Source organism: Mustelus asterias, chromosome 9 (assembly GCF_964213995.1).
Source record: "Mustelus asterias chromosome 9, sMusAst1.hap1.1, whole genome shotgun sequence".
Taxonomy (NCBI): domain Eukaryota; kingdom Metazoa; phylum Chordata; class Chondrichthyes; order Carcharhiniformes; family Triakidae; genus Mustelus; species Mustelus asterias.
In genome coordinates, this window is record NC_135809.1 from 73775174 (window position 1) to 73799398 (window position 24225).

The following is a 24225-nucleotide window of genomic DNA, read 5'->3' on the forward strand; positions in this document are numbered from 1 at the left end:
CGCCCGGCCTCCTGTACACACCCTGAACACAAACCCAGCCGCCCGGCCTCCTGTACACAGGTCCTGAACACAAACCCAGCGCACCCCGCCTCCTGTACAAAGGCCCTGAACACAAACCCAGCCCCCAGTCTCCTCTACACAGGCCCTGAACACAAACCAAGCCCACCACCTCCTGTACACACCCTGAACACAAACCCAGCCCCCCGGCCTCCTGTACACACCCTGAACACAAACCCAGCGCACCCCGTCTCCTGTACAAAGGCCCTGAACACAAACCCAGCCCCCAGTCTCCTCTACACAGGCCCTGAACACAAACCAAGCCCACCACCTCCTGTACACATCCCTGAACACAAACCCAATCCCCCACCTCCTGTACACAGACACAGGCCCTGAACACAAACCCAGCCCCAGCCTCCTGTACACAGACCCTGAACACAAATCCAGCCCCCAGTTGCCTGTACACAGGTCCTGAACACAAACCCAGCCCCCGCCCCCTTTACACAGACCCTGAACACAAACCCAGCCCCCCGCCTCCTGTACATAGGCCCTGAACACAAGCCCACTCCCCACCTCCTGTACACAGGCCCTGAACACAAACCCAGCCCCCGCCTCCTGTACACCGACTCTGAACACAAATGCAGCCCCCAGCCTCCTGTACACAAAACCCTGAACGCAAACCCATCCCAGCCTCCTGTACACAGTCCCTGAACACAAACCCAACCCTGGCATCCTGTACACAGTCCCTGAACACAAACCCAGCCCCCCATCTCCTGTACACAGACCCTAAACGCAAACCCAGCCCCCCACCTCCTGTACACAGACATAAGAACATAAGAGATAGGAGCAGGAGTAGGCCATCTAGCCCCTCGAGCCTGCCCCGCCATTCAGTAAGATCATGGCTGATCTGAAGTGGATCAGTTCCACTTACCCGCCTGCTCTCCATAACCCTTAATTCCCCTACCGATCAGGAATCCATCTATCCGTGACTTAAACATATTCAACGAGGTAGCCTCCACCACTTCAGTGGGCAGAGAATTCCAGAGATTCACCACCCTCTGAGAGAAGAAGTTCCTCCTCAACTCTGTCCTAAACTGACCCCCCTTTATTTTGAGGCTGTGCCCTCGAGTTCTGGTTTCCTTTCTAAGTGGAAAGAATCTCTCCACTTCTACCCTATCCAGCCCCTTCATTATCTTACATGCCTCTATAAGATCACCCCTCAGCCTTCTAAATTCCAACGAGTACAAACCTAATCTGCTCAATCTCTCCTCATAATCTACACTCCTCATCTCCGGTATCAACCTGGTGAACCTTCTCTGCACTCCCTCCAAGGCCAATATATCCTTTCGCAAGTAAGGGGACCAAAACTGCACACAGTATTCCAGCTGCGGCCTCACCAATGCCCTGTACAGATGCAGCAAGACATCTCTGCTTTTATATTCTATCCCCTTCGCGATAAATGCCAACATCCCATTTGCCTTCTTGATCACCTGTTGTACTTGCAGACTGAGTTTTGCGACTCATGCACAAGGACCCCCAGGTCCCTTTGCACAGTAGCATGTTGTAATTTTTTTCCATTTAAATAATCCAATTTGCTATTATTTCTTCCAAAGTGGATAACCTCGCATTTGCCAATGTTATACTCCATCTGCCAGATCCTCGCCCACTCACTCAGCCTGTCCAAATCTCTCTGCAGACCTTCCGCTTCCTCCACGCAATTCATGCAGACCCTGAACACAAACCCAGCCCCCACCTCCTGTACACAGGCCCTGAACACAAACCCAGCCCCGGCCTCCTGTACACAGGCCCTGAACATAAACCCAGCCCCCCGCCTCCTGTACACAGGCCCTGAACACAAACCCAGCCCCCGCCTCCTGTACACAGGCCCTGAACACAAACCCAGCCCCGGCCTCCTGTACACAGGCCCTGAACATAAACCCAGCCCCCCGCCTCCTGTACACAGGCCCTGAACACAAGCCCAGCCCCCGCCTCCTGTACACAGGCCCTGAACACAAACCCAGCCCCGGCCTCCAGTACACAGGCCCTGAACACAAGCCCAGCCCCCGCCTCCTGTACACAGGCCCTGAACACAAACCCAGCCCCGGCCTCCTGTACACAGGCCCTGAACATAAACCCAGCCCCCCGCCTCCTGTACACAGGCCCTGAACACAAACCCAGCCCCCGCCTCCTGTACACAGGCCCTGAACACAAACCCAGCCCCGGCCTCCTGTACACAGGCCCTGAACATAAACCCAGCCCCCCGCCTCCTGTACACAGGCCCTGAACACAAACCCAGCCCCCGCCTCCTGTACACAGGCCCTGAACACAAACCCAGCCCCGGCCTCCTGTACACAGACCCTGAACATAAACCCAGCCCCCGCCTCCTGTACACAGGCCCTGAACACAAGCCCAGCCCCCGCCTCCTGTACACAGGCCCTGAACACAAACCCAGCCCCGGCCTCCTGTACACAGGCCCTGAACACAAACCCAGCCCCCCACCTCCTGTACACAGGCCCTGAACACAAACCCAGCCCCCGCCTCCTGTACACAGGCCCTGAACACAAACCCAGCCCCGGCCTCCTGTACACAGACCCTGAACATAAACCCAGCCCCCGCCTCCTGTACACAGGCCCTGAACACAAGCCCAGCCCCCGCCTCCTGTACACAGGCCCTGAACACAAACCCAGCCCCGGCCTCCTGTACACAGGCCCTGAACACAAACCCAGCCCCCCACCTCCTGTACACAGGCCCTGAACACAAACCCAGCCCCCGCCTCCTGTACACAGGCCCTGAACACAAACCCAGCCCCCGCCTCCTGTACACAGGCCCTGAACACAAACCCAGCCCCGGCCTCCTGTACACAGGCCCTGAACACAAACCCAGCCCCCCACCTCCTGTACACAGGCCCTGAACACAAACCCAGCCCCGGCCTCCTGTACACAGGCCCTGAACACAAACCCAGCCCCCCACCTCCTGTACACAGGCCCTGAACACAAGCCCAGCCCCCCACCTCCTGTACACAGGCCCTGAACACAAACCCAGCCCCGGCCTCCTGTACACAGGCCCTGAACACAAACCCAGCCCCCCACCTCCTGTACACAGGCCCTGAACACAAACCCAGCCCCGGCCTCCTGTACACAGACACATTCAGTCTCCTGTCATTCGCTGATAATTTTCTTTTACTGTGTAATTCCCTCAATGTTAAATCTATCTATTTGGGGATTGGCAGGGGGCTGTACCAGGGCAATCCCACAGCCTTTCTACACAATGTCTGGCACTGATGTTGACCTCCAGCGTGGCCTCACCTACTGCCACCAGTAACCAGTGTATGGCACTGCCATCACAGTGCTGCTCTCAGTCCACTAACTCAACCATTGCAAACTGTGGAGTGTGAATGTTGAGAGATTGTTTCTACTGCTCGGGGAATCTAAAACACAGGGAACACAGTCCCCAGATAAAGGGCCAATCATTTTAGACCAAGATGAGGAAAAATATCTTCACTGAGAGGGCTGTGAATGTTTGCGATTCTGTATCCCAGAGGGATGTGGATTTTCCATTGTTTATATACTTAAGGCTGGGATAGACAGAGTTTGGTTTTATGGGAATTGGGGGATATGAGAGTGGAAGAGGGGCAAAGATCAGCCATTGAATGGTGGAGCAGGTCTGATGGGCTGAATGGCCTTCTGCTGCTGTTATTTGGGGTGTTCTTATTACTCAGGTCACCTGATTATTCTGTCAAACACTTAACATATCACAACGGTTTCAATATTTCCAAACCAAACACAAAGGGAGCTGAACAAGCAAACCTAACAAACTACAATCTGATATTAACCTTTGGCAGATTCAAATAAAACTGGGTGGATTCTGAGGGAGGAATCGGGGCCTGAAGCCACTGGGAGCGGGGGGAGGGGGGGGGGTGGGGGGTGGTGACCCAGGCCTGCAGCCTGTGGGGATTTGGACCTGCAGCCACTGGAGAAATCATCCATTAGTTTCAAGCTGTCAAGTCTGGATTGAAGAGAACACACCTTAGGACTGGCAAGTCCCAGCCTGCCTAATGTTAGGGCAGCCTGAATGCTGAGTCTGGTTTCTTCCTCAGACAAGCCTGTCTGACTCCTCACACACAAATATTCAGAGTGCTAGCGTTAGCTCACAAACCACAGTCACCTGGAATTGTGGCTAGCAACAGGTCAGCAATTTTCCACAAGTGTCTGCACTGCAGCACTCACATTGCTGTGGGTGACATAACATCTGCTGCACTAACAGGCTTGTTCATTCCCCACAGCACGACCCTGCGAGAACCAACTGACACTAATCTTTGCCCAAACTGATGCCGGTGCCCTGACTCAGCGGAGATTAGAGGTGCCTGGCTGAGGCAGTGTTCTCTGATGGACTGTTGTATCGAGTCTATAGCTCAGCAACAGGCCATGTGACAACCTCATCAACCTTCTCTTACCCTACTTCATCCAACACCAATACTTATTTTCTTTCTTGTGCGTTTACCCAGCTTCCCCTTAAATATATCCTCGCTATTCCGCTCAGCTCTTCATGGGGTCGAGAGATTCTCACCACTCCCTGGATAGAGAGGTTTCTCCTGAATTCTCTGAAGAATCTATCTACCCGTGCTCAGGTCATTACCAGGCCACTCTTTGGTCTTCTCTTTTCTCGAGTGAAGAGCTTGGGCCTTTTGTGTGATTTGCACGCCACCCACCTTCCAGGAGTTTGACTACCATCCACAGGAGGGCCCCCGACCGACAGCCTCCTGCCCTGGTGACTCGATGTCCTGAGCTTTCCCTGTCAGAGAGTCCAATGCAGGAGCCTGGGGACATGGAGTAGTGTTTAAAAATGTCATTGACCATCCTGAGGTAGGCTGGAGCCTTTCTTCAGGTTGTAGAGCAAACTAGAGTCCGAGTTGGGCAATTCAACTACATAAAATTTAAAGTTTATTTATTAGTCACAAGTAGGCTTACATTAATGCTGCAATGAAGTTACTCTGAAATTCCCCTAGGTCCTAGGACATCACACAGTGTTAGCTTGGCTCTGGTCCCCACATGACAGGCATGGGATCCAGCGAAATGGATACAAAATTGGCTTGATGGCAGAAGCCAGAGTGTGGTTGTAGAGAGTTGTTTTTCAAACTGGAGGCCTCTAACCAGTGGTGTGCCTCAGGGATCAGTGCTGGGACCACTGTTATTTGTCATTTATATTAATGATTTGGATGAGAATTTAGGAGGTATGGTTAGTAAGTTTGCAGATGACACCAAGATTGGTGGCATAGTGGACAGCGAAGAAAGTTATCTAGGATTGCAACGGGATCTTGATCAATTGGGCCAGTGGGCCGACAAATGACAGACGGAGTTTAATTTAGATAAATGCGAAGTGATACATTTTGGTAGATTGAACCAGGGCAGGACCTATTCAGCTAATGGGAGGGCATTGGGGAGAGTTACAGAGCAAAGAGATCTCGGGGTACAGGTTCATAGCTCCTTGAAAGTGGAGTCACAGGTGGACAGAGTGGTGAAGAAGGCATTCGGCATGCTTGGTTTCATTGGTCAGAACATTGAATACAGGAGTTGGGGCGTCTTGTTGAAGTTGTACAAGACATTGGTAAGGCCACACTTGGAATACTGTGTACAGTTCTGGTCACCCTATTATAGAAAGGATATTATTAAACTAGAAAGAACGCTACCGGGACTTGATGGTTTGAGTTATAAGGAGAGGTTGGATAGACTGGGACTTTTTTCTCTGCAGCGTAGAAGGCTGAGGGGTGATCTTATAGAGGTCTATAAAATAATGAGGGGCACAGATCAGCTAGATAGTCAATATCTTTTCCCAAAGGTAGGGGAGTCTAAAACTAGAGGACTTAGGTTTAAGGTGAGAGGGGAGAGATACAAAAGGGTCCAGAGGGGCAATGTTTTCACATAGAGGGTGGTGCGTGTCTGGAACAAGCTGCCAGAGGTAGTAGTAGAGGCGGGTACAATTTTGTCTTTTAAAAAGCATTTAGACAGTTACATGGGTAAGATGGGTATAGATGGATATGGGCCAAATGTGGGCAATTGGGACTAGCTTAGGGGTTTAAAAACAAAAGGCGGCATGGACAAGTCAGGCCGAAGGGCCTGTTTCCATGCTGTAAACCTCTATGACTCTATGCTATGACGTATTTCCCAGCACTGTGTGAATGGCACTCCCTGCTCTGCCAGCCTGTGCCAGAACCCCCAGGTAAGCAGTGTTGTCTCTCCATCCCTCAATCATTTGGGTCTAACACTCAGACATTATTCAGAGCTCCCTCGCCTGTCAGAACACATTTATTCTTTGAGGTTTATCCCTCGCTAACTAACTCACTGTCTCCACATGACTTTCCTGGCCCTCACTCAGATGAAAAATAAAACCTGCCTCTTAGTCGAGTTGAAATGCCACAATAGCTTCTAAATTTGAAAATAAAGAGAGACAATTGCTATCGGAAGGATATAGAGAAACCTTTAGCCTGTATAGTTGGGGGTTTACATGGACAGGTGACTAGCCAGAATCCGCTGGGAGGGACATATCAAGAGGGGCAGTAGGAAACAACAGGCCAAAGAACCTGAGCTTTAGTCAGTGTCTCAAACAGCTGAGAATGCAGACTTCTCAACTGCCAGAGTGCTTAACATGGAGAAACCAGAACAATTACAGCCCAAAGTTAATCTATTTTTATAAATACTGTTCCTATCTGAGAGTCAGTGACCTTGGCATCACCCACACACGCCAGACTCTGTCAAGCACAGAGTGAGCACATGGCCATACCCCCATCGCCCGGAACTAACAGCTCCACCTCAGTGCATTCCTCAACCTCTCGGCAATTCCAGCACTGCCACATCATTCAGACAAACTTCATTAACAGGATTGGACATGATGGGAATAGGCCATTCAGCCCATCCAACTACTGCTATCATTCTATTGGGGATCATGACTGATATATATTTATCGTGCTCAGTAACTGAGAGACTACAGTGCCCATTGTGAGAGAAACCAGGCTTATTCAGTAACTGATATTCCGGGTAATGTCCCATTCTACCCAAAGGTAGGGATTAGAGACACTCTGAGACATTAGGTAGAGGATCACTAAACTAACAGTCTGTGACTAAATCTGGGCTAATGCAGTTCTTGGCTCCACCCAATAACAGCTCACCACTAAAGACTGTCCCATTAATCATTAACTCACTCTTTCCACCTCAAGTTCTCTGTGCCGTCACTTCTCCCAATTTAACCCTTCGGTGACTCTCTATATCCCTGTCATTCTGCACACCACTCCTTCTCGGGGAAGCTTGGCTGGCTGACTTCAAATCATCATCTGAGCCTGCAACACACACAGAACATCTGCACTGACAATGACATGCACACCTCACACACCATATACACACACACACACATATAAATATACACATACAAACACACAAATATACACACACACACATATAAATACACACATACAAACACACAAATATACACACACACACACACATATAAATACACACATACAAACACACCATATACACACACACACATATAAATATACACATACAAACACACAAATATACACACACACACATATAAATACACACATACAAACACACCATATACACACACAAATATAACATACTCACACATATACCAATACACACACATAAATACACACATACAAACACACCATACACACACACACATATAAATACACACATACAAACACACCATATACACACACAAATATAACATACTCACACATATACCAATACACACACACACATATAAATACACACATACAAACACACCATACACACACAAACACACAAATATAACATACTCACACATATACCAATATACACACACACAAACATCCATACACATACACAAATGTATACACAAATACACACTCATACAAATATACACACACACAAACATAAACAAATACACACACACACCCATAAATACACACACACACACACACATGCATGCTTACACGTGCACACATATATCAGCAAACAGAGTAAACAGAGGTGCCAATCTTTCAGGATAGAGTCTGTAAAATGAAGGTATAATCTGCTGGACATTGCTACGAGCGACTCAATGCAGGAGAGAAATCAGACCTGTTTTTCTGATTTTCATTGACTAATTATGAAAATATTGGCAATGGAAAAATGGTCTGAATGGGCAGGTTTGAAGTCTTCAGGAATACACCAATCAGAACTGAGTGAGCAGCAGTGTAAGGCACATGGTAGAGTCTGAATGGATAGTGTTAGACTGGATAGCTAGGCCAAGACTGACAGAATCACCCCAAGAACTGAGCATGTCCTGGCTTATTTACACTTTCTATTTCTTAACTGTTTAAATTATTTATTTAAATGGAGTGTAAGACTGCAAGATGTAGCAGTTCAGAGGGAAATGTGTGGCCTTATACATGAATCACAAAAAGTTATCATTCAGGTATGGCAGGTGATTGGGAAGGCAAACAGAACATCTGCCTTTATCACAAGTGTACAGCACATTGGAGAGAATACTGTGGCCCCCGGACATAAGGAGGGATAGACCTGCATTAGAATCAGTTCTGAGGAGGCACACTAGGCTGATTCCTGGGATGAAGGGGTTTTTATATCATGAGGAAAGGTTGAGGAGGGTGGGCCTGTACTCCTTGGAGTTTAGAATAAGAAAGGTGATCTTATTGAGACATAAAGATTCTGAGTGTGATGAACGGGGAGCTGGTGAGAGATGTCTCTCTTCATGGGGGAATCTATACTTGGGGCACAGTTTAAAAAAAGGGGTCATTCATTTAAGATGCAAAGGAGGAGGAATTTGTTCTCAGAGAACTGTTCGTTTCTGGCATTCTCTGCCCAGAGAGAAGTGGAGGATGAATATATTCAGAGCTGAGATTGACAGATTTGTGATTGACAAGGGGGACAAAGGACAGGGACACACAGACAAACGAAGATTAAAGATCAGTAATGCTCTGTACCACTCGCAGTAAATTCCTCCTCTCTTTAAAGGTCGCACAGCAGCCAAGGATTCCAGTCAGCATGACAATGACTCCAGCAACCACCAGGATGTAGGCCGCAGCAGCGTAGGTGCTGGAGGAGAGCAGGCTGATATAGTCACTCTTCTCAACCAGGGTCCAAATGCCAACTGCCATCACCACACCACCAGCCAACTGGAACAGAGAAGAGAAAGTTGGTAACACTGTGGAATGTGGGGGCATCAATACTGCAGGAAGGCAGAGAGAGCAAAACACAGGGGTAATACTGCAGGGTTAGATACAGAGTAAAGCGCCCTCTAAACTATCCCATCAAACACTCCCAGGACAGGTACAGCACGGGGTTAGATACAGAGTAAAGCTCCCTCTACACTGTCCCATCAAACACTCCCAGGACAGGTATAGTACAGGGTGAGATACAAAGTAAAGCTCCCTCTACATTGTCCCCATCAAACACACATGGGGTTGCCTTTTCTGCTCACCAATAAATATTAAACCCTCACCACCCAGTATTGTCACTGGACGAGTAATCCAGAGATCCAGGGTATTTCTACGGAGACCCAGTTTCAAATCCCATCATGACAGTGCGTGAAATTTGAATTCAATAAAAACAATGTCTGGTCTGGAATTACGAAGTCCAATGATGACCATTGCCAATTGCAAAAACTCATCTGATTCACTAACGTCCTTTAAGAAAGGAAATCTGCATTCCTACCTGGACTGGCCTCAATATGACTCCAGACCTACACAACGTAGTTGACTCTTAAAAGCCCTTTGTATAACCTAGCAAGATACTCAGTTGAAGGGTAGTTAGGGGTGGGCAATAAATGCTGGCCCAGCCAGCGATGTCCACATCCCCTGAAAGAATACAAAAAAATTCAACCAATCATCCTGTACCAAGATACTGCATCAATGCACTGTCACTCCCCAGCTCAGGATATGTCTCCCTTACCCCCAGCTACTGCCACCCACATGTATACGAGCCCTGTTAGCCCCCTCCCCCAATACTGGATAAGAGTACCTTGCCTCCCACAACTCGCGCTTCTCACACCAGGTACAAGAGGCTTATTGACATCCCCTCTCCAACCCACTCAGAGTATTCGTCCCAATAGTAGCCTCATTGGATACCAGTGCCCCATTGGCACACCCCTCCCTGACACTGGCTGCCAGTGTCCCATTGGCACACCCCTCCCTGACACTGGATACCAGTGCCCCATTGGCAGACTCGTCCCCTGACACTGGATACCAGTGCCCCATTGGCACACCCCTCCCTGACACTGGATACCAGTGCCCATTGGCAGAACCCCTCCCCAACACTGGCTACAAGTGCCCCATTGGCACACACTTGCCCAACACTGGCTACCAGTACGTCATTGGCAGATTCGTCCCCTGACACTGGCTACAAGTGCCCCATTGGCACACCCTTCCATTGACACTGGATACCAATACCCCATTGGCAGACCCCTCCCTGACACTGGATACCAGTGCGCCATTCGCAGAGCAAATCTCCCGAAACAGGATTTGAGTGCCCTCCCCCCTCCCTCCTACACAAATCTACCGAGCAGCCACATCGTTACCCAGAAGAAGAAGTTGAAGATGAAGAGCAGGTATTTAAGGCAGATGGTGCCGCAGGTATCACGTTTCTCAATGTATTCACCCATTGTCCAAACTGAGGAAAGGAAGAAAGACATAAAATCAGCAATCAAACCTTCGATCATAGTTATCCCCCTTCTGTACAACATATACAGTACTGACAGAACCATTCACACAGTCCCCTGTCTATACAACATTATATACAGCACTGACAGAACCATTCACACAGTCCCCTGTCTATACAATATTATATACAGTACTGACAGAACCATTCACACAGTCCCGTCTATACAATATTATATACAGTACTGACAGAACCATTCACACAGTCCCGTCTATACAATATTATATACAGTACTGACAGAACCATTCACACAGTCCCGTCTATACAATATTATATACAGCACTGACAGAACCATTCACACAGTCCCGTCTATACAATATTATATACAGTACTGACAGAACCATTCACACAGTCCCGTCTATACAATATTATATACAGTACTGACAGAACCATTCACACAGTCCCGTGTCTATACAATATTATATACAGCACTGAGAACCATTCACACAGTCCCCTGTCTATACAATATTATATACAGCATTGACAGAACCATTCACACAGTCCCGTCTATACAATATTATATACAGCATTGACAGAACCATTCACACAGTCCCCTGTCTATACAATATTATATACAGTACTGACAGAACCATTCACACAGTCCCGTCTATACAATATTATATACAGCACTGACAGAACCATTCACACAGTCCCGTCTATACAATATTATATACAGTACTGACAGAACCATTCACAGAGTCCTGTCTATACACTATTATATACAGCACTGAGAACCATTCACAGAGTCTCCTGTCTATACAATATTATATACAGCACTGACAGAACCATTCACACAGTCCCCTGTCTATACAATATTATATACAGTACTGACAGAACCATTCACAGAGTCTCCTGTCTATACAATATTATATACAGCACTGACAGAACCATTCACACAGTCCCGTCTATACAATATTATATACAGCACTGACAGAACCATTCACACAGTCCCGTCTATACAATATTATATACAGCACTGACAGAACCATTCACACAGTCCTGTCTATACAATATTATATACAGCACTGACAGAACCATTCACAGAGTCTCCTGTCGATACAATATTATATACAGCACTGATAGAACCATTCACACAGTCCCCTGTCTATACAATATTATATACAGCACTGACAGAACCATTCACACAGTCCCCTGTCTATACAATATTATATACAGCACTGATAGAACCATTCACACAGTCCCCTGTCTATACAATATTATATACAGCACTGACAGAACCATTCACACAGTCCCCTGTCTATACAATATTATATACAGCACTGAGAACCATTCACAGAGTCTCCTGTCTATACAATATTATATACAGTACTGACAGAACCATTCACACAGTCCCCTGTCTATACAATATTATATACAGCACTGATAGAATCATTCACACAGTCCCCTGTCTATACAATATTATATATAGCACTGAGAACCATTCACAGAGTCCCGTCTATACAATATTATATACAGCACTGACAGAACCATTCACACAGTCCCGTGTATATACAATATTATATACAGCACTGACAGAACCATTCACAGTCCCGTCTATACAATATTATATACAGCACTGACAGAACCATTCACACAGTCCCGTCTATACAATATTATATACAGCACTGACAGAACCATTCACACAGTCCCCTGTCTATACAATATTATATACAGCACTGACAGAACCATTCACACAGTCCCGTGTATATACAATATTATATACAGCACTGACCGAACCATTCACACAGTCCCGTCTATACAATATTATATACAGCACTGACAGAACCATTCACACAGTCCCGTCTATACAATATTATATACAGCACTGACCGAACCATTCACACAGTCCCGTCTATACAATATTATATACAGCACTGACAGAACCATTCACACAGTCCCGTCTATACAATATTATATACAGCACTGACAGAACCATTCACACAGTCCCGTCTATACAATATTATATACAGCACTGACCGAACCATTCACACAGTCCCGTCTATACAATATTATATACAGTACTGACAGAACCATTCACACAGTCCTGTCTATACAATATTATATACAGCAGTGACAGAACCATTCACACAGTCCCGTCTATACAATATTATATACAGCACTGACAGAACCATTCACACAGTCCCGTCTATACAATATTATATACAGCACTGACAGAACCATTCACACAGTCTCCTGTCTATACAATATTATATACAGCACTGACAGAACCATTCACACAGTCCCGTCTATACAATATTATATACAGCACTGACAGAACCATTCACACAGTCTCCTGTCTATACAATATTATATACAGCACTGACAGAACCATTCACACAGTCCCGTCTATACAATATTATATACAGCACTGACAGAACCATTCACACAGTCCCCTGTCTATACAATATTATATACAGCACTGATAGAACCATTCACACAGTCCTGTCTATACAATATTATATACAGCACTGACAGAACCATTCACACAGTCCCGTCTATACAATATTATATACAGCAGTGACAGAACCATTCACACAGTCCCGTCTATACAATATTATACACAGCACTGACAGAACCATTCAGTCCCATGTCCATACAATATTATATACAGCACTGACAGAATCATTCACACAGTCCCCTGTCTATACAATATTATATACAGCACTGACAGAACCATTCACACAGTCTCCTGTCTATACAATATTATATACAGCACTGACAGAACCATTCACACAGTCCCTTGTCTATACAATATTATATACAGCACTGACAGAACCATTCACACAGTCTCCTGTCTATACAATATTATATACAGCACTGACAGAACCATTCACACAGTCCCTTGTCTATACAATATTATATACAGCACTGACAGAACCATTCACACAGTCTCCTGTCTATACAATATTATATACAGCACTGACAGAACCATTCACACAGTCCCTTGTCTATACAATATTATATACAGCACTGACAGAACCATTCACACAGTCCCTTGTCTATACAATATTATATACAGCACTGACAGAACCATTCACACAGTCCCTTGTCTATACAATATTATATACAGCACTGACAGAACCATTCACACAGTCCCGTCTATACAATATTATATACAGCACTGACAGAACCATTCACACAGTCCCGTCTATACAATATTATATACAGCACTGACAGAACCATTCACACAGTCTCCTGTCTATACAATATTATATACAGCACTGACAGAACCATTCACACAGTCCCGTCTATACAATATTATATACAGCACTGACAGAACCATTCACACAGTCCCTTGTCTATACAATATTATATACAGCACTGACAGAACCATTCACACAGTCCCCTGTCTATACAATATTATATACAGCACTGACAGAACCATTCACACAGTCCCGTCTATACAATATTATATACAGCACTGACAGAACCATTCACACAGTCCCCTGTCTATACAATATTATATACAGCACTGACAGAACCATTCACACAGTCCCCTGTCTATACAATATTATATACAGCACTGACAGAACCATTCACACAGTCCCCTGTCTATACAATATTATATACAGCACTGACAGAACCATTCAGTCCCATGTCGATACAATATTATATACATCATTGACAGAACCATTCACACAGTCTCCTGTCTATACAATATTATATACAGCATTGACAGAATCATTGACATCTAAACCACACATTACCAACCTCTAATTACACAGACCGTACCCCGTACAGGAAGAGGAGGATCCTACAATCCACTCCGTACAGGACCGAGCTAAGCAATTCCAGAATCAACAGATCAGCTCTGCAGTCCAGCATATCCAGTCGTGAACGGTGGTGGACAATTAAACAACTCACTGGAGGAGGAGGCTCCACAATATCCCCATCCTCAATAATTGGGCAGCCGGGCACATCGGTGCAAAAGATAAGGCTGAAATTTTTGCAACAATCTTCAGCCAGAAGTACCGAGTGGATGATCCATCTCGGCCTGCTCCTGAGGTTCCCAGCATCACAGATGTAGTCTTCAATCAGTTCAATTTGCTCCACGTGATAACAAGAAACAGCTGAAGGCACTAGATACAGCAAAGCATATTGACCCTAATATTCCAGCAATGGTAATGAAAGCTTGTATTCCAGAACTTGCTGCGCTCCTAGCCAAGCTGTTCCAGTGCAGTTACAGCACTGGCATCTACCCGATAACGTGGAAAATTGCCCAAGTATGTCCTGTACAAAAGATGTGGAGATGCCGGCGTTGGACTGGGGTAAACACAGTAAGAAGTTTAACAACACCAGGTTAAAGTCCAACAGGTTTATTTGGTAGCAAAAGCCACACAAGCTTTCGGAGCTGCAAGCCCCTTCTTCAGGTGAGTGGGAATTCTGTTCACAAACAGAGCATATAAAGACACAAACTCAATTTACATGAATAAATCCAACCATTATTCATGTAAATTGAGTTTGTGTCTTTATATGCCCTGTTTGTGAACAGAATTCCCACTCACCTGAAGAAGGGGCTTGCAGCTCCGAAAGCTTGTGTGGCTTTTGCTACCAAGTAAACCTGTTGGACTTTAACCTGGTGTTGTTAAACTTCTTACTCTGTACAAAAGAAACAGGACAAATCCAACCTGGCCAATTACTGCCCTATCAGTCTATTCTCGATCTTCGGCAAATTGATGGAAGGGGTCATCGACAGGGCTATCAAGCAGCACCTGCTCAGCAATAACCTGCTCAGTGACGCCCAGTTTTGCCGGGTCACTCAGCTTCTGACCCCATTACAGCCTTGGTTCAAACGTGAACAAAAGAGCTGAATTCCAGAGGTGAGAGTGACAGTGACAGTCCGCATTTGACTGAGTACCGCATCAATGAGCCCTAGCAAAACTGGAATCAATGGGCATCAAAATAAACTCTCTGCTGCTTGGAGTCATAGCTGGCACAAAGGAAGATGGTTGTGATGATTGGAGGTCAATCATCTCAGCTCCAGGGCATCTCTGGAGGAGTTCCTCAGGGTAGTGTCCTCAGCCCAACCATCTTCAGCTGCTTCATCAATGACCTTCCTTCCATCATAAGGTCAGAAGTGGGGACGTTCAGTATCATTTGCAGTCCTTGTCCACTCACAACCAGACCTAAACTAGCCAGGCTTGGTCTGACAAGTGGCAAATAACATTCACGCAGACAACAACCATCTCCAACAGGAGAGGATCTAACTATCTCCCCCTGACATTAAACGGCATTACCATCGCTGAATTCCCCACTATCAACAACATCCTGGGGGTTACCATTGATCAGAAACTGAACTGGACTAGCCATATAAATACTGTGGCTACCAAGGCAGGTCAAACCAAAGTAATCCTGCAGCAACTAACTCACTTCCTGGCTCCCCAAAGCCTATCCACCATCTACAAGGCACAAGTCAGAGATGTGATAGAACACTCTCCACTTGCCTGGATGGGTACAGCTCCAACAACACTCAAAAAGCTTGACACTATCCAGGACAAAGCGGCTGCCTGATTAGCACGCCATCTCCAAACATCCACTCCCCCCACTACTGACAAACATCTACAAGATGCACTGCAGAAACTCCCAAGGAGTTTAGGCAGCACCTTCCAAACCCATGATTGCTGCCATCTAGAAGGACAAGAGCAGCAGATACCTGGGAACATCACCACCTGGATGTTTCCCTCCAAGTCACTCACCATCCTGACTTTGAAATATATCGCTGTTCCTTCACTGTCAGGTGTTTAAGAGCTGGAATTTATCAAACTGCTCTAGGAAATAGACGGTACCTTCCACTTTGAGGTTTATCGCTAGCCTTTTCCACAAAGTGTTAATCCATTAGCAGCGCGGTGAAGGATTCACTCTCAGCCCCACCCACATTCCAAACATTACACCTATTACTCACTTGCCTTAACGGGATTGTATTTCCTGTGAAGTTAAAAAGGATGTTCAGCTTCTCAAATTAAACAGACCCTCCCCCTCCCTCCATACCAGCAGCAGCTGCTGTCTAACTGAATCGGGAATTACATCTGCTGCTTAATATGCAGCTTTCAGTCTGAATGCCAAGCTCTGAATCAGCCCTCACTGCCTTTCAGTGAACAGAGTTTAGGCTGATAGGTGATACTTGTCAGTTGCTATTTCTCCTTGAACAACTCTGTTCCTGGTGGAGGCAGTGAATGTTTGTAGATGGGGTGCCAATCAAGTGGCTGCTTTATCCTGGATGGTGTTGAGTTTCTTGAGTGTTGTTGGAGTTGCACCCATCCGGGCAAGTGGAGAGTGTTCCATCACACTCCTGACTTGTACAGTTGGATGTGAAAGCTGTTCTGGGGCGGTTTACACTGAGGTCTGGCTGATCAGTCAGATTCCTCTCCATTCCCCACAATGTAAAGGCTGACCTGGTGTCAAGTTGACAATCCAGATGCAGCTCCTGAGTAATCCTCAGTGTTGTCGTGTTTGTGACCTTAATCTCGCATAGTGTGTACATTGGAACTTTAACCTTTGGTAAAGCAGTAAGGCAATAAAGGAGAGTGAGTGCTTTACTGCACTGGCTACTGAACAGTAGTGAATGCTCAGTAACATCATACATCTGAAATATAACCACAGCAGTTGGCTTTATATAGGGGAAATGCATGGATTTATTGTAGAGCAGCAAGTCCATTCTGGTAGATTCCAAAATGGACCCCCTCTATTCCTTGCAGCAATCCTAGGGTTGGTTACAGTGGAGGGCTGGGGTCCAATTGCTCAGTCAGTTAAAGGTTTACTGGGGTAAGTGCAGGACGATAGCCCCCAACCCCCTCTCTGGCCACTGAATGGACAGTGCAACTTGTTACAATGTGAGCAGACAAGCCCAGTCCAACCCTGATGTGCCCACAACTCAGAACCATCCACAGGAGCTGCTAAACAATCAGAAACACTGACCCTAGAGTAGGACCTGAACACCACCAATCGACATGAGGCCCAACATCCTCCTGGTCTGTAGGTACACACCAGTGTTTATGTCAATACTGCAGATATTCCTGCAGTGGAGTACACAGGCTACAGCACTGATGGGACTGCAACCTATCTAGTGCTTGAGGCTATTTATTCAGTGAAGACCAAGGTATTTAACTGGACCTACCCACTCAATACCATCTCTGTTATAAAGCTGCAAAGTTGGCTGGTTCCAATACTGACGGTATCTGTCATACATTTACAGTATTCTATGAGCTTCAGTCTTTCACTAACTACAAATAATTCCATCACCTGACAGTGATGACTCCCTTTTATGATTCATGACATTGGTTAACAACAACTGGATTTCAATGTATGCAAATGTGAGGTTATACACTTTGGACAAAAAATTATAAAGACTATTTTCTAAATGATGAAAAGCTAGTAGCAATGGAGAATGGCACAGGCAGGAAACAGATTCAAACTATTCCAGAGCCTTAACCTGGAGTATCAGAGTCATGAGTAGGTGTAAATACTTGAAAAAGGCTTCCTTAGATTATTAGTAGTTTAAGTTTTTTCATTGTTACATGACTCCTGAGGTCTACCATTAGTGGATGATGGATGAACAACTCTGGAGGATACATGGGGCATGAAGGGGGAAGGCGGCAAGAGTCAGCATGTAGGGGGCATGGGGTGGGGTGGAGTGGGGTGGATGAGAGCTGGAGGCCCTAACAACTTTAAAAATAATTGGGACGAAGTTCCAGGGAATAGACAGTCAGGGAATTACACAAGCAAGGATTGTATTCTCTGGAATTTAGTAAGTTACACGCTGATTTGATCCAGGCTTGCAAGATATTAAGGGAAACAGTTTAGAGAGAAACTATTTCTGATGACTGGGCAGCTTCAGACTGGAGGACATAGGTCACTAAATTTGAATTATATCTTTTGTGAGTAAAATTTGGAACGATTAATACACAAAACGGTTGAAAAAGTTTAGAACTCTCTTCTGTAAATGGCAATTGCTGCTAGATCAATTGATAATAATAGATCTGATTTCTGATAGAGTGGGACAGAGGTTGAGCTGATGGAGTTAAATCACAGATCAACCATGATCTCATCAAATGAGGGGCTGAATGATCTCCTCCTGTTCCCATGATCCTCTGATCAACTGGGTTAGGAAAAGGGCTAAGACCTCTATGGAGTCACACCATTGGCTGAAGGAGGAAGCAGGCTTGGTTTACTAATCTCTCCTTTACTTCTGCATGTTCTTATCAAGTTCATTCAGAGATATACACACTTTCCCCCCTAGTTATTTATTGGATGGGTCAGGACACAAGAAGGCTGTTGTGTCGTGATATTGTCACTGGATGAGTAATCCAGAGACCCAGGGTAATGCTCTGGGAACCCAGGTTCAAATCCCATCAGGACAGATGGTGAAATTTGAATTCAATAAAAATCTGGAATTAAAATTCTAATGTTGACCATGAATCCATCGTCGTAAAAACCCATCTGGTTCCTTAATGTCCTTTCGGGAAGGAAATCTGCCATCCTTACCTGGTCTGGCCTACAGGTGACTCCAGGTCCACAGCAATGTGACTGACTCTTAAATGCCCTCAGGGATGGGCAATAAATGCTGGTCCACATCCCTTGAACGAATTAAAAGAACACACAGGGCAGGACTGTAGTATCTCCACCTCCTTGAACACTATATCACATCTAAGTCCCAAACACAGTTAAAGCATTAAAGATTCTCAAATGCTCTATCTCACCCCCTCAAATACCAGCAGCAACCCTTCACCAGTTGTCCATTTACTCTACCCACACTTTCAAGACAAAGGAGCTGCTATCAGGGTGCAGACACATTTAAAGGTCACATGACAGTGTGCTGCCCCCAGTGATGATAGGACTGTGCCCACTACAAGAAGGGAGGGGCACAGGACAACATCAGGCTCATTACTGATGCCTGGTCTACTTGGTAGCCTCCAACTCAGCCTTGAGCTCAGCAGTGGGCACACGGCCAAGGTACAGCTGGTACACATGGCCCGTGAACCCTGGCACCAGTCACCAGCAAACAACACAAGAAATCATTTCATAACAAAGGAAAACAATCAGCGGCTTGAACACAGAGGCTGTGGTACTGAGCGGAGCGGACTCCAAGAAACAATTAGAGAAGTTATAGCACAGAAAGACACCATTCAGCCCATCATTGCCTGCCCCACTACCACCCGCAGCCAGCCCGGCTCTGTCTTGTTGCACTGCGCCCTTTAATACTATTCTTCAAGGTTTTCTCTGATACCTTCTTAAATGAGTTCACTTTTAATGAGTGATATTTATTCTTGACAATTTCATTGTGCTAAGATATTTCCCTAATCTTAAACATCCAATAAGATTAGAACCCGGGGAAAATATCTCTTGCTCTTTTACCTACCTGAACTTTTCCTAGTTTTAGACATGTTTATCAGATGTCCCTTAATCTTTCTGTTCCAGTCAATATAGTGAAACCAATAACTCTAGAAATACATTTCTCTCGAAAACAAAAACTATAAAAGTGATCCCTATATATATCATTCCTATACAGAGAACAAAAGAGTTTGCTTTTATTATTTTAGCGTCAGAATGTAGGTGTCACTGGCAAGGCCAGCATTTATTGCCCATCCTTTGTTACACTTCAGGTGGTGAGCTCTTCTTAAACTGCTGCAGTCCCTGAGATCTAGGTACACCCACAGTTAGGGAGGGAGCTTGAGGATTTTGACCTAGCAACAGTGAAGGAATGGCAATATATTTCCAAGTCAGAATGGTGAGTAATTTGGAGGGGAACCTCCAGGTGGTGGTGTTGCCAGGTATTTGCTGCTCTTGTCCTTCTAGATGGTAGCGGTTGTGGGTTTGCTGCCCAAGGAACCTTGATGAGTTTCTGCTGTGCATCTTGTAGATGGTGCACACGGCTGCCATTGTTCATCAGCGGTGGAGGGAGTGAATGTTTGTGGAAGGGGTTCCAATTAAGTGGCTGCTTTGTCCTGGATGGTGTCAAGCTTCTCCAGTGTTGTTGGAGCTGCACCCATCCAGGCAATTGGGGAGTATTCCATCACACTCTTGATGTGTGCCTTGTTGAAGGAGAGATCCTAACACAAACCCCTAGGATGTGCTACTAACTATATTTTGATCATCTGAGTAAAATTGTTTAGCTTCACACCACCAGCTTTTCAACAAAGTGCTTTGGTGGCACTTTATTCGCAGTGCAGCCCTCACTGTTTATCATGAAGGTGTTGATGCTGACCTAATGGATGGTAGACACAAAACATTAATTAAGATACTGGTAGCAGTTGCAATGAGAGTCTTATCACTGAGGTAATCAGAATGTAATGATCTGTGAACCATAGACTGAAACCACACAAAGGGCCGACGCGCAGACTGTGAGCATCATGCTTTAAATAGCTGAGAACACGGCAAGTCCTTACTGAGCTGAACAGAACACCTGAGTTTCCTCTGGGTGCTCCGATTTCCTCCCATAGTCCGAAAGATGCACTGGCCATGCTAAATTCTCCCTCAGTGTACGCAAACGGTAGCACGGTAGCACAGTGGTTAGCACTGCTGCTTCACAGCTCCGGGGTCCCGGGTTCGATTCCCGGCTCGGGTCACTGTCTGTGTGGAGTTTGCACATTCTCCTCGTGTCTGCGTGGGTTTCCTCCGGGTGCTCCGGTTTCCTCCCACAGTCCAAAGATGTGCGGGTTAGGTTGATTGGCCAGGTTAAAAATTGCCCCTTAGAGTCCTGGGATGTGTAGGTTAGAGGGATTAGCGGGTAAATATGTGGGGGTAGGGCCTGGGTGGGATTGTGGTCGGTGCAGACTCGATGGGCCGAATGGCCTCCTTCTGCACTGTAGGGTTTCTATGATTCTATGATTTCTATGAAACAGGCTCAGGACTGTGGCGACTAGGGGATTTTCACAGTGACTTCATTGCAGTGCAAATGTAAGCCTACTTGTGAACTAATAAATAAACTATAAAGTGTGAATGTGGTGTGGGGCTGGTGACCCTATCCGTCGCATCAGACACTTGAACATTGCCTCAGGGCCCAGGAACATCGTCAAGATTGGCAGACCTTTGTTGATAATCCTTTCAAACACAGAGCTTTCTAAGCACTAGCAGATCTGCTCTACTGGTGTGAGGCCTACTACAGTTAACCAGCTCACCGCTTTCCTCTTCTTCTGAACACGGGTATGAATTTTGGATAGAGTGAAGGAGTAGATCATTAGGATCAGAGCACTAGCGGAGCTTGTACGGGCTGAGTAGCCTCCTGACAAACTGTTAGGCGTACGATTGTCTAGCAATCCTGTTTCCAGAGAACTGCCCTGGTTGGTGCCTCTGCTAATCCATCACTGGTTTATCTCAAGTGTTTTACACCAGGCTTTGTGTCAGCAGCTTTAAGCATTAACCCCTTTAACCCAGAATCCTTTATCACAGTTCCCTATCTTTCATTCTCCCTTCCTGCAAACTTCCCTGAAGAATATGGAGATATATTGTGTGCGAGTACTGCTGTCCCCTCTTCACTCCCCACCCTGACACTCCTACCCCCACATTCTTTCTTTCATTAGTCTCTTGTTCATCAATGTGCTGCTCAGTTCCTTTGCCAGTACCTTTCCTATTCACCACAATTCGACCTCTCAGCCTCTTTGTTTCTTATCCATGGACTCCATTCCAGAAGTTTCCATTATTACATTCTTGTCTTTATTACATTCTAACGTCTCCCACTATGCTGGGAGTTAGGATTCATCTTGCTGCTGTCTCAGCTGACAAAGTTCCAACCTGGGACAGTCACTCTCCACTTCAAGAGCCCCCCACAGCCACACCATCAGCTTGACAGGTTCGGAGAGAGATCGGCAGAATACTGTCTGCTCGGAGGACTAGACTCCTTGAGATAGGCCCGAGGGCCCTTGACCACAACAAAATCCCCTCCCTCCCTCCTCCACTCCCCATCAGACTGGGAATGAGAATGTGTCCGTACTAAAGGACACTGGAGCAGCAGCTGCATTGTGGATGCTCTCCTTGACCTTGGTGGTTGCCATTAGTAACACAAACAAAACAGTTAAACAGTGTGTGACCCCAGACACATACCCACACACACACACACTTTTCATTTCTCATCAGTATTTACTGTTGAGAAAGGCATGGATGTTAGGGAACTTGGGGAAATAAATAGTACTGTCGTGGGGAGTGTACATATAACAGAAAAGAAGGTGCTGGAAGTCTTAAAGTGCATCAAGGTAAATAAATTCCCGGCACCTGATGAAGTGTATCCCAGGACGTTGGGGGAGGCTAGGGATGAAACTGCGGGTCCCCTAGCAGAGATATTTGAATCATCGACAGCCACAGGTGAGGTGCCTGAACATTGGAGGGTAGCAAATGTTGTGCCTATGTTTAAGAAGGGCTGCAAGGAAAAGCCTGGGAACTACAGGCCGGTGAGCCTAACGTCTGTAGCGCGCAAATTGTTAGAAGAAATTCTGAGAGACAGGATCTACAGGCATTTGGAGGGGCAAGGACTGATATGGGACAGTCAGCATGGCTTTGTGAGTGGAAAATCATGTCGGACAAAGTTGATTAAGTTTTTCGAAGGGGTAACCAAGAAGGCAGTGCAGTTGATGTTGTCTACATGGACTTTAGCAAGGCCTTTGACAAGGTATCGCATGGTAGGTTGTTGCATAAGGTTAAATTTCACGGGACCCTGGCTAAGGTAGCCAACTGGATACAAAAATGGCTTGACAACAGAAGACACCAACAGAAGGTGGTTGCAGAGCGTTCTTTTTCAAACAGGAGGTCTGTGACCAGTGGTGTGCCTCAGGGATCGGTGCTGAATCCACATTAGAATGAGCGGGAAATTAATGATTTGGATGGGAATATAGGGGGCATGGTTAGTACGTTTGCAGATGACACCAAGATTGGTGGCATAGTGGACAGTGAAGAAAGTTATCTCCAATTGCAGCGAGATCTTCATCAATTGGGTCAGTGGGCTGACGAATGGCAGATGGAGTTTAATTTAGATAAATGCGAGGTGATGCATTTTGGTAGATTGAACCAGGGCAGGACCTATTCGGTTAATGGTAGGACGTTGGGGAGAGTTTTAGAACAAAGATATCTAGGAGTATAGATTCATAGCTCCTTGAAAGTGACAGGTGGACAGAGTGGTGAAGAAGGCATTCGGCATGCTTGGTTTCATTGGTCGGAACATTGAATACAGGAGTTGGGATGTCTTGTTGAAGTTGTACAAGACATTGGTAAGGCCACACTTGGAATACTGTGTGCAATTCTGGTTACCCTATTATAGAAAGGATATTGTTAAACTCGAAAGACTGCAGAAAAGATTTACTAGGATGCTACCGGGACTTGATGGTTTGAGTTATAAGGAGTGGCTGAAGAGACTGGGATTTTTTTCCCTGGAGTGTAGGAGGCTTAGGATCTTATAGAGGTCTATAAAATAGGGGCATTGATCAGCTAGATAGTCAATACCTTTTCACAAAGGCAGGGGAATCTAAAACCTGGAGGGCATAGGTTTAAGGTGAGGGGGAAAGATACAAAAGGGTCCAAAGGGGCAATTTTT

The 24225-nt window shown here is 45.9% G+C and overlaps 1 protein-coding gene across 3 annotated transcripts in view; it reads right to left on the reverse strand.

The window, feature by feature from the left end:
* LOC144498746 (CD151 antigen-like) overlaps nucleotides 1-24225 on the reverse strand; it is a 49974-nt gene that overhangs the window by 20241 nt on the left and 5508 nt on the right. Inside the window, exons 1-3 of one of the 3 annotated variants that reach the window (XM_078220364.1) lie at nucleotides 14421-14726; nucleotides 10570-10661; nucleotides 8978-9169 (exon numbers count right to left, since the gene is read on the reverse strand). In XM_078220364.1, coding sequence (XP_078076490.1) covers nucleotides 8978-9169; nucleotides 10570-10653 — 276 coding nt within the window. In that variant the 5' untranslated portion in view covers nucleotides 10654-10661; nucleotides 14421-14726. Of the gene's footprint in view, nucleotides 1-8977; nucleotides 9170-10569; nucleotides 10662-14420; nucleotides 14727-24225 lie in introns of those variants that run through there. The other 2 variants (XM_078220365.1, XM_078220363.1) reach the window with 2 other exon arrangements.